Source organism: Panthera leo, chromosome E1 (genome assembly GCF_018350215.1).
Source record: "Panthera leo isolate Ple1 chromosome E1, P.leo_Ple1_pat1.1, whole genome shotgun sequence".
In the NCBI taxonomy this organism is placed as follows: Eukaryota; Metazoa; Chordata; class Mammalia; order Carnivora; family Felidae; genus Panthera; species Panthera leo.
Genome location: NC_056692.1, coordinates 27,291,493 through 27,303,562, shown reverse-complemented (window position 1 = coordinate 27,303,562; position 12,070 = coordinate 27,291,493). Strand labels below are relative to the sequence as shown.

The following is a 12,070-nucleotide window of genomic DNA, read 5'->3' as shown; positions in this document are numbered from 1 at the left end:
GCCATACATTTGTGGGTCCATTTCTGGGTTCTCTATTCTGTTCCATTGATCTGAGTATCTGTTTTTGTGCCAAGGTTCTGGTACTTTCTAGTAGAGTGACCTTGGGCAAATTGTTTAACTTCTTGAGCTTTTTCCTCATCTTTTAAACAAGGGTAATCATAATAATGCCTGCCTCCCTGGGTTGTTAGGATTAATTGAGATAATGCATATCAAGTACTTGGCCCATCATAGGCTCAAAATAGGAAATTAATAAACTATAGAGTCCTGGAGTCTTACTGATAGTTGTGCATGGCCTCAGATGACTTATCCTTACCTCCTCCCCTCACTTCCCACATTTTCAACCAACCTTTCTGAGCTCTTCCAGCAAGCCAGGCTTTGGGCTGGGTATGAAGGATGATTAACCAGATGTGCTCTTTGGCCAGGAATGGCTCACAATCTAGTGGGAAGACTGATCCATAAACAACTAGCTTTGTGGAGGATGTTTCTTAAATTATATGAAAAAACTGCACTGGCAACGTGCATGGTGCCCCTTGATAGGCTAGACCTGAAAGGAAAAGAAGCTGTAATTCTTACTAAAACCTATCTGCCAGTCCCATAACAGGAGAGATCCAGAAATTTGCGCTAGAATCAGTTTCTCTCTCCCACCCTACTGTCTCTTTTCTTCTTCAATAGATGGCAATATGAGATGACAGTTTAATAATTCCTAGGACAAAATACATCCATCTTCGAGCTGGTGATGGTTGGGACTTTAGACACACAGGCATCTTTTTGAAAATGCTTCTGCCCTTTTTTTTTCTCTTGAGTTTGAAGTTCAATTTCCAAATTCCAATTGTGGAAAGGCGGGGAGCCCAGCCACAGATGTCAGAGTCTAGAGTTTTGGATTTATTTGAATTGGGAGATTAAAGTGAGGAAGCCAAAGGCATGCTGAGAGCTGAACAACAGAATTGTATTGGCAGATTTGAGATGGATGGTTTGTAACTAATTGGGGCCCCAGCTGTGCCCTGGGGAGTAGCAGTTAAAGAGAAATCAAGGTCATACAGTGCCTGGGATCCAAAGACATTCATTTATTCAGTAAATAATATTTGATCTTTGAGAGTGTGAGCTACAGATGAAAATCAAATAATCACCTCAGTAAAAGTACAACTGTAGCTGTGAAGAGTGCTGGGAGGAGGAATCTGTGTAGTAGGGGTTGGTGGAGACAAGGGGGAGGGTTCCCTGGCGAAGTAACTTTTAAAGATGGGCCACATCTCTTATCCTACTTTCCAAAATGTTTTCTTGATAGATCTTCTAAATAACTGTTTTACATTGTAGTTCAAGTGTAGCCCTGTCATGGGGGCAAAGCAATGGACATGATCCCTCTCTGGATCCCAGATCATGAGAAAAATGTATTGGTTTTGTTTTAACCAGGATTATCTTCTCTGAGCATGGCCAAATACCAAATGAAGGACTGATGCTGAGGGTGGCAATCTCTGGGAGCTGAAGGAAAAGGGCAGATGTGGCCCTCTTTTGTGCATGGACTAGAGGCAGGGTGGAGGGACCGCTTTCCTTGCTGGCCTGAACCAAATCTGATGCTTAATTTTTCTCAGACTCAGACTGCCCTGGGGCTTTTGTGGGGACCACTCTGGGAGAAATAACTTCCTGGGTTGGAAGTCTGAGGGTTTCTCCAGGGGTCAGAAGTCAATGCCAGTGTGGGGAGGGTCCCTTGGGAAGCTACCCAGGGTGGTGCACAGATGGTGTGAATGGCCAGGGGAGGCAGAATGGGGAACACTTCTGCCATCAGACAGAAGCTGGGTAAAACCATCAGAGGGTCTGTCTTGTTGTGTGTTGCATTGGAGATATGGCTCCATGGGACTGAGTATCATGTGCCATCTGCCAGTCCATGTGGGTTGATGTCACAAGAGTTTGCTGGCTTTTTAACTTTGTGGAGCATTAATGGTATTTGAGTCCCATGTAATGGCCAGAATTAGATATTTTAAATGCACTGGATAGTGTTTTAAATAAGATTAAAAATATCAGCTTTACAGGGCAGCACAGTTTCACTGATGGTCACTCATTTTACTCAGTTAATTACCATCTATCAAGTCCCTCTGGAAAAAAGAATAAAAGACTCTCTGATGTGCCTGAGAGTAGGAGTCCTAGGGAAACCAAGGGACAGTAAAGACTGGGCTTGTGACTGTAGGAAGTTCCCAGTCTGGAAGACACACAGTGTGATAGAGTACCATTCAGGAGACAAGTCTTTTGCATGCTGGGAAAAGGGGGCCACCACCAATGCTTAGGGTCTTATCTGGGTATTAAGGGATGAGTAGGCATCTTCCAGACATCGAATACAGGTTAAGGCTTTTCAGGAGTCTAAAACAACTTGGGAAAAGGTAGTGCACAAGCTTAGTCTTCTGGGGAAACAGGTTTGGAGGAGGTGGGAAGGTGATGGTGAAGATAAGGGGAATCAGCCCAGTTTCTTGGTGCCACCTGAGGGGTTGGACCTCATCCTATAGGCTGCTAGGAAACCACTAGAGGTTTTGAAACATGAGAGAGATGTGATCAGATTGTGTTGTATAAATAGAATTCTAGAATGGGCTGGAGAGGTAAGAGCTGAGTCAGGGAGACCAGTTTAGGATGCTGTCACGTGAGTTCAGGGTGAGAGAGGGTAGGGCTCACACAGTGCTGCTGGCTGTAGCTGTGAAGATGGCTATGGGAGGCTGGTTTGCAGAGCCAGAGCCAATTGTCTAGGGGACTGATAGAGTATGACATAGAAGCAAGAGAGAATAAAGGGTCTTTCCTGCTTCGGTATATGGGCCTTCAGGAGAAGGGAGCAGAATTAGGGTAAAGGTGGTAGGAGCCAGGAGAAGGGGAAAGATGGTGCTGGCTTTGGATGCATTTAATTTGAAGTGTCTTCCTAGAACAAGTTAGAGGCATCCTATAGAAAGGGACCCAGGCTTCATGACCAGAAGGCAGAGGTTTAGAAGACTTGGATATGGATGAGAATGTCTATGGGGAGCAAGCAGTCAGGGACATGGTAGAAGCACCTCCAAGGAGGAGGAGGAAGGAAGAAGAGCAGCCAGGGAGATTGAGGCTCAGTGAGAGAGAAGAGCCAGGAGAGGCATGATAGGCCATAAGGGGAGAGTTTAAGGAAAAAGTAGCCCACAAGAGAACTAACTGAATGCAACACCAAGGCCAAATAGTGTTAGCATTAAAAAATATTAGTGTTTGGACTTGGCATGTTGGAGGCGCTGCCCATGTTTTTGTTACTCAAAAGCCTGGTTGTGATAAATGATATTCATGGATCTTTGCCAGAAAGCTCTGTAACTCTTCCATTCCTCTGGAGAGTCTACATCACTGGATCCAGCCAGACCATCAGAAAGCCATGCTCTTGGGCTGCCCTGATTTGACCCCCATGTAGAATCCCTTTTACTGAATTGCCCTTTGGTGTTTGTTTTGCTGTGCATTTTCATGGAGGGACCTCTAAGAAATAGTCTTGCAAGAGCTTCATGGTGGGAACTATTGCTGTATGCTGAGGATCTTGTCCACTGTGTTCACTGCTCATCATCTCTACAACCCACAGGAGAAAGCTCTCAGAAAATAGCCTGAACAACCAAAATGCTTTTATTTTGTAGGAAATGTCAACCTTATAAGTACTGATATTTTTCTTCTGCCTTGCTTACTCGGGAGCTCAAAGCCAAATTTGCAATTGAAATTTAGTAAATATTTAGCAACGTTAACAGCATGCATTTCTCTGTCTTAACTCTCCTTGTGTTCTTATATTCCTCCTACCCTAATTTTTTTTTAATTTAAAAAAAAATTTTTAATGTTTATTTAGTTTTGAGAGACAGAGACGGAGCACGAGCCAGGGAGGAGCAGAGAGAGAGGGAGACACAGAATCCGAAGCAGGCTCCAGGCTCTGAGCTATCAGCACAGAGCCCAATGTGGGGCTTGAACTTGCGAACCATGAGATCATGACCTGAGCTGAGGTCAGACGCTTAACCCACTGAGCCACCCAGGTGCCCCAGTAATTTCTTAATCTATGTTAAAAGTATATGCTTTTGTAAGTTACCTTTAATCCTTTTTGGAGATGTGAGTTGTGTAAGAAAAAGAAGGAAGCCATTGATGAACATTAGCCAAGTGTCCTTGGTAATGAATCTTCAGACAGATTGTTTGGGCTTTTTATATTATTATCTGAATTGTAGAAACAAGTAATATCTGATCTCTTCATAGCTAGTAACAGCTACCTCTATCTAGTGTCTAGTGAATTACATGCAAGTTTCAGGATGTTCAAGGGGAACTACCTTTTTCCTATGCAGATGTTCTAACAGATGTAAGCCTCATGTGGCGACCTCCCCAGGTAGATAGAGTGCTGAACTAAGGGCCTTGTGGTAATACAATGCTTCGCTAACAGATGTTGCAAAGACACCATCCAACAGCCATTTCTGAGTGGGCTCTGCACGACTGGTATGTTCTGTGACCTCGCTGAAATCAAGGTCTTAGCAGAATAAAGGATGGTGGATGGATTCTGTGCTCTGGGGCAGGATTCATCTGGCAGAGACATCATTACAATATGGAATCAGGACTTTAAGAGACAAAGGAATCCTAGAGATCATGTAGGATTACAAGGACAGATAATCCTTGTGAAATCAAGCCTCAGCCCTATGTCCAGGGTAGAGATGAATGGTTAACTTTGTTTATGAGAGTGGTTCTGGGTGCCTGGGTGACTCAGTCCGTTAAGCGTCTGACTCTTGATTTCAGCTCACGTCATGATCTACTGGTTTGTGAGATTCAGCCCCACTTTGGACTCTGCACTGGCAGTGTGGAGCCTGCTTGGGATTCTCTCCCTCCCTCTCTCTTCTGTGTCTCTCCCCACCTCTCCCCTGCTCTCTCTCTCTCCCAAAATAAAAAAGTAAACTTTCAAATTCCAAAAAAAAGGAAAGAAAGAAAGAAAGAAAAAAAAGAAATAAAGAATGGTTCCTTGAAGATCCAAGCTGGCTTTTATTATCATCTGAATGAATTTGAAGTGCTGCCTGGGTCCAGTTCTACACAGTGGGTAACTAGGAATGATGACATTGATTTTCCTGTGTGCCTTGCTCATCAGCTCCATGGTAGTTGTAATAGGGGTATTTCAGTAAAGTTTTCACTAGTGGCCCCATTGTGGGGTTAGTTGAATCAGGGTGGGCTACAGAGGTAACTTTTCCACAGCACTAAGTGATAGAATGGTCTGTTTGGAATGATATAGCAATAATGTTAGATCCCCAGCTAAGCCACAAAAATCTACTTAAAGCAGTGTACCTTTAAGTGGATTAATTTAGGCCCTAACCCTGTAACCACTTTGAGTCAATGTGGGAGATAGGAACACTGCCCATTTGGGTCTTGTGAATAGAAACAGTTCCCGTGCTTTTTCTCCCTTGCTGGTAAGGATGATTACAGCTAATTAGGGTTATCGAATGCTAACTCATCCAGGTGCTATGCTTGAATGCTTCACTTGCAATATCTCATTTGATTCTTTTGTCTCCTCCACAAGGTAGGCGCTGTTGTTCTTCCCTTTCAGGCAACTTGCCCAGTGGTGATGCAGCTGGTGAGAAAACCCGAGACTAGACCCAACCAAGTCTGTTGCCCTCTAGATCCTGTAATCCCTCACCAGTGGACTAACACCACCAGCTACTTCTCTTATTTGATGATCCAGGAAAACTGGGTCTCTCTACTCCCGGGTCTGGGTTCAGGACCTTCCTCCTGGGATAGAGGCCTTCCACAGCCATTATCTCTTTTTCCTCCCTCCCAGTTCCAGAAATGGCTCACCTGGTCCTTTTCCACTGCCACCTCTATTAAGGGTTTCTCTCTCAATATATGTGTAATTTAACCTAGCCCCCACAAAGGCAAAGAATGGAGTTGGATGCCAATGACAGGCCTTTGATTAATGCCCAGGACTTAGAACATCTTCTGTAGCCAAGGACCATAGTTCTGAGCATCTCAGCACAGGATCTAAGTGGGGGCTGTCAGAGGAGAGTAGTATTTCATGGGCCCTGGGGACCCAGAGTATCTTTGCCTCCTACCTCATTACTTTGAGGGGGAAAGGAGGGACCTCAATCATGTCTGCTATCCACACAGGGGTGGACTGGTCTAGTCAGCAGTCCAATGGGAAGCGGAGGGAGTTCAGTTCAATAATGGCTGCTGGGGCGCCTGGGTGGCTCAGTCGGTTAAGCGTCCGACTTCGGCTCAGGTCACGATCTCGCGGTCTCTGGGTTCGAGCCCCGCGTCGGGCTCTGGGCTGATGGCTCAGAGCCTGGAGCCTGCTTCCGATTCTGTGTCTCCCTCTCTCTCTGCCCCTCCCCCGTTCATGCTCTGTCTCTCTCTGTCTCAAAAATAAATAAAAAACATTAAAAAAAAATTAAAAAAAAATAATGGCTGCTACTCTGTGCTCTCTGCTGCTGAGTCCAGGGAGCACAAAAATGTGGTCCTTGTCCTTGGAACTTACCTCTGATGGAGGATACAGAGGTAGAAAAGGATAATTTTGGTTCCTTAAGACGGAGGTGAGCACAGAGGAAAGAACCAATAAGCCCCATGTTGGGGGTGGCACTTGAGTGGAGTCTTTTTTTTTTTTTTTTTTTAAGAGCATGAGCAGGGGAGGGAGGGTGCAGAGAGGGAGGGAGGGAGAGAGAGAGAGAGAGAGAGAGAGAGAGAGAGAATCCCAAGCAGGCTCCACACCCAGTGGGAACCCCAACACAGGGCTCAATCCCAAGACCCTGGGATCACAATCTGAGTCAAAATCAAGAGTTGGATGCTCAACTGACTAAGCCACCCAGGAGCCCCTTAGCTGAATCTTAATGGACAAGTTAAAGGGCCTAGTAACAAGAGGTGGGAAGAATGTGTCAGGCTGAGGGAATGGCATCAACAAAACTGTGGAAGGGTGAAATGCAAGTATGGTGTATTAGAGGGAACTAAGAGTTTGATAGCCAAATCTGAGCACTTAGGAGAGTCCCTGACACATGGTAGACCCTTAAATGTTAGTTTAAAAAATGGGAGTATAGAGTATGAGGTGTGGTAGAGATGAATCTGAAGCAGTTTGTGGGTGTCAATGGTAGATGGTTATCAGTGGTAGTACACACTAGGAATTTATTGTGTACTTACAGGTGCACAAGCTGAGTATTAGTTAATCTTCACAGAGTCTTATGAAGCTGATATTATTATTCCTGTTTTCTAATGAGGATGGTAGCATGGTTCAGAGAGGTTAAGTAAATTTCCCCAAGGTCACACAGCCTGTAAAGGTTAAAACAGATTTAAAAACCCTGAGTATGGTTCTAGAACCCATCTTAACTACTGCTCTGTGTTGCTTTTCTTTTTCTTTCTTTTTTTTTTTTTAACTTTTAAAAATTTTTATAAAATGTTTATTTTTGAGAGTGTGAGCAGGGGAGGGGCAGAAAGAGAGAGAGAGGGACAGAAGGTATGAAGCAGGTTCTGCACTGACAGCAGAGTGCCCAATGTGGGGCTTGAACCCACAAATGCACGAACCATGAGATCATGACCTGAGCCAAAGTTAGACACTGGATGCTTAACCAACTGAGCCATCCAGGCACCCCCTCTATTGCCTTTCTGAAGGCCTTGGGAGTGACAAAACGGTCAAATCTGCTTTTTAAATAGGTAACAATGGCTGCAATACAGAGGATGGATTTGAGAGGGAAAAGAGGCTCAGGGGCCTGCTAGGGCTGTATAAATCAGAGATGTGTTCTTGGCAGTCCTTTAGGGCGTGTAGGAGCATGGCCACTGAAGAACCCACCTCTTCGAAGGACCTCAGTAGCAATTAGGGAAGCACTTCTATGGCTCCTCCAGTGTCATCCATCACCTCCTTGTTGCCTTGAAAAGTCTAGGTTTGGAGAAATGTCACCCCAAAAGTGCCATCTCCTGTGCTGCCCAAGGACAAGTGAGAGGGTCCTAATGGAAGTGGCGATATAATCCTCAAGCCTCTTTTTTCTTTCTTTCTTTCTTTCTTTCTTTCTTTCTTTCTTTCTTTCTTTCTTTCTTTCTTTGTAGCAGCATCTTTTTCTAATTGACCACTAAAAATAATAGCTATAATTTGGTATAATTGTATGCCAACACTGTGTTCTGACATGTCATTTGCTGCTCATGACCCTGTGTATGTTGGTATTTGAGTTGGGGAAGCTGAGGGTCCAGTGGTTGAATAAATTGCTAAAGGTCATTGAGCTAGAGAGGAGAAGGAATGGTTTGTGATTCCACAGCCCACTTCTTTTCCAGGCAGTCTTTGCCTACCCTCCACCAAAGTACCCCACAAAAACAACAGACTGGTGCTGTCCTGTGGCTGGAGGTGTTACTTCCCCTAGTGAGTTCCACCTTCTCAGTTTGTGTGGTCCCTTGTCTCCCACCTCATTCATCGAGTTCTTTCATGGCTTCCCTGGAGAATTTGTCCCTTCTGCCTCTCCATCCTGGGGACATTCAGAAATTTTTCTTCTGAGTTCCAGCCGCGGTTGTGGCTCCTGGGAAAAGGCCTGTCAGGTGGGACAGCCAGGTTTGCTGTGTGCTCTCTGTGCATTTGGCTCTCAAAGTGCAGTATCTGGGGTCTTTGTTTTTAATCATAATAGTTCACATCTTTTCTTTCCATGCTGATCAGCAGGAGCCAGCTGGGGCTGGTAGCAAATCTTCCTTTAATTTCCATTGTGATGGATTATTGCTTCACTTAAAATGGTGTTTAATTTGTACATGTGCCCTGAGGCTTTTAAATATCGAGCTCATTTGATTATTGTTGGAAATCAGTTTGGACTCCAGTATGTTCAACGAGTTGGACTCGTGAAGCCCCATGGAGCTTATGGCCCCATTACAGGTACCAAAGTCCAACAATCAAAATGTGGTGAGTTCTGCAGCCTCATACCCTAGTTTCTTCCCTTAAAGAAAAAAAAAATCCATCTATTTTACCTTCCTTCCTAAGAATTGACTCAAAGACACAGCTTTTAAAATTTTCACTTAAGAGGGAAGAAGACAGTAATAGATGATTACTTTTTGGACCTAGCTGTCATCCTTTTTTTTTTTTTTTTTTCTGTGACAGCCTACTGTTTCTCTTTTTAAACACAAGGACCCTCTCTTGATTCTGCTTCAGCTTGCTTTCTACTTACCCCCTCTCATTACTTCCAGCTTGCCCTGTAGTGCTTGGACAAGATGCATATTTCAGCAAGCCACTTTTTCTTTCCTTGCTTTTCCTTTAGATGCCTGTGAATTCCTATGAAAAGAGGGAGAGGAGCAGAATGAACAGCAAAGTCTCATGCCTGCTGTTTAGGCTCCCCAGGGTTTCTCTAGTACCAAGCAGCCTGAGATATTGCTTATGGGGTCAATTTTTCTTTTGTCTTTTTAAGTTCAGAACTATGGTATGCAGTGAATGTGTGTGCATGGGTATGTGTTTGTATGTGACATGTTCACATTGAGTACAGACTATAAATGGTTATTCCTCAGAAGGAGCTTTGAACAAGTTTTGGAATTCAGATTTGAAGCTGAGCATAACCAGAAACCCCTGTGTACAAACTTTTTTTTTTTTCCTTCCCCTCTCGTTTCCTACAGAAGAGAAGTGAGAGAAGAAATAATTCTACTCTGGGGAAATGCATAATTTAGAAGCTGTCTGCATGTATAAGAAAACAGACTCTGTGGCTGCTCTATAAACCCAGACTGGCAGCCAGGGCTCGTTGTTTCCTTTTCTTCCTTCAGTGTTTGTATAAGACTGATGGGACCCACGCTCCTAGTGCTCCCCACTGGGCAGCTAAGGCTGTGGACTTCAGAAGCTGGCCTGGGGCAAGCCTTGAGCTCATTTCCCTGCTTGCCTTTCCTATTTTCTACCCTGACCTACCACCCCTTTCTTTCCTGGAGATAACTGCCCTTCCTGCGAGTGAAACAGAGATATTGGAAAGTTCAAGGGTATTTCAGGAAACCTAGGCAGGGTACTTGTCTCTTTCTACCACCCTGTAACACCTCAACACCCAACACCATTGGTCTACCATGGGTTTTTGTTTTGACCAGACTCACCTTACCTGCTATCAAAAGATGTCCATGGTGAGAAGGAGGGGCTCTGGGTCCAAGGGGTCATGTATCTTCCTTCCTCATCTCCTCTTATGGCCAGGCCTAACTCTGAGGTAAAGCTAGGGAAACTAATTCTCACTTCCAAATTCTTCCAGGTATTTCTGTACTGTTCAGTTTACCCTGATTTCACATCTTTAAAAATAGTGGTGGGGAGACCAAGCAGGGAAAACACTATACCTGGGCCCCTGTAAGTCTGAATCCCTTCAATAGTTGGACACCTCATGTGTAATTGGTCATCCTGAATGTGGAGCCACTGTTGTCCTTCAGCCTAATGCTGGCCCATGCTGTTGGCCATTCAGGAAGATATACAGAGTCCTAGAGGTATAGTGAGGGTATAGTGGCTCTCAGTGACTGCTGTGGTGGGAAAGATATCAGGGAGGAGGGCAGCATCCCTTTGGAAGATTTGGTTAGTGAGGTTTAGGGGAAAAAGAGGACTATGATTTGCAACGTTCTCTAAACATCCAGATGGATCCCAGACACAACCCAGAAGATCTGATTTTATTTGTCTTCCTCCCCCGGCTCTCTAAATAATTTTATCTTCAAAGCATGATGCAGGCATTAATTAACACTGTGGCTCTCCTGGGAGGTAGGCAAGTGGGAACACCACCCCTGTTAGTGAAGCCCAAGGAATAGGCAGGTTCAGAAGCTTTAGGTGGGGGAGCCAGAGAAGCAGGGTATGTATTGAGGTTTTGCCCTCAGACCTTTACTTGGACATAGCCTGGAAGCCACCCACTTTCTCAGTGTCCTTGGTTCCTAGTAGAATAAAATTGCTGAGGCAATGGCGGAAGAGATGTTTGGCACTGTGGGATGACTAATGGGAACTTTGAGGGTTGAGGAGAGATTCTGGTAAAATTCACTGTCATTGTGAATTTTAGATGCAGGAGTCTGATTATGCCATTTGTTTCATTCATTTCCTTGCTTGCTTTTCAAACAAACAAACAAACAAAGTACTAAGCATCTATTTCTGGGCAAGGTATGGCAAAAGAGCTTGCTAACCATAAGGGACCCTGCTGGTTGGGAACTTGATCCTTTGTATCCCATGCTTGATCCATAAAGCAAAGGGTGGGATGGAGCATGGTGGTTTCTGCTGGTAGTGGTTTCAAGTGTTGGAAGACTCCAGGTATCTGGAAATGGATGAGACATAAATCTGTGACTGTTGATGTAGTGACTTTGTAGAGGCTGAACTTTGCCTTTTCCTTTAGCCATATATCTTGGTTGGCTCAGAAGAGGAGGCCCTTAGGAGTCTTCTCCCTGGGGCTACAGGTGGCGCATCCTTAAGCCTGGCCTCTTATAGGGTCCCCTAAGAATGGTGATCATGCCCATTTCTGAATGTTGGTGGAGGGTAGGTGGGGTGGCTGTTGAGTACCCTGAGTTGATACTGAACCTCCAACTCTAGAAAAGCAGCGACACTGGGATCTCCAGTAGTTTCTTTCTCATTCATTGGGCATCTTGGCAATGATGACAAGAGACAGAGAAGGGGTCATTTTTTCCTATAAATGTTGCCCTCTCTCTTGGGTGGCAGTTGGACTCTACTTGCTTTGCACGAAGCCCTGTTCCATCAGTTAATGATATTCCCCTTATCTTGGCACTGCAGGCTGCTGAGAACCAGCCCTAGACCTCTGCTTGAGGGTCCTTCCTCTGAAGACATCACCAGTGTGTGGAGCGTGCCCCACACCCACCCCCTGCTAAACCACGGCCTTTACCTGTGTCTTCCGGTGTTTCCCGTGCGACCCATCCTGTGGGAGTGCCTCGTGGGCCACTCCAGAGTTCACTCCACGCTCCACGGCGCCAATGGTGAAGATGACAAGATCCAAGACTTTCCAGGCATATTTGCCTTCCTGCCACCGGACCTACAGCTGCATTCACTGCAGAGCCCACTTGGCCAATCATGATGAACTCATTTCCAAGGTACATGTTCCCTGCAGGCCTTGCTTGCCCACCCCGGGTGTGGGGGGCATTTCTGGCTCATAAGGTTGCACAGGTTTATAAACTCTCCCAAAGAGCCTGGGATATT

At 45.1% G+C, this 12,070-nt stretch overlaps 1 protein-coding gene across 5 annotated transcripts in view; it reads left to right on the top strand.

Annotated features, from left to right (window-relative positions):
- YPEL2 (yippee like 2) overlaps positions 1 to 12,070 on the top strand; it is a 64,605-nt gene that overhangs the window by 14,196 nt on the left and 38,339 nt on the right. For all 5 annotated transcript variants that reach the window (XM_042917182.1, XM_042917186.1, XM_042917183.1 and 2 more), the window contains one exon: positions 11,651 to 11,964. In XM_042917182.1, coding sequence (XP_042773116.1) covers positions 11,848 to 11,964 — 117 coding nt within the window. In that variant the 5' untranslated portion in view covers positions 11,651 to 11,847. The remainder of the gene's footprint in view (positions 1 to 11,650; positions 11,965 to 12,070) is intronic.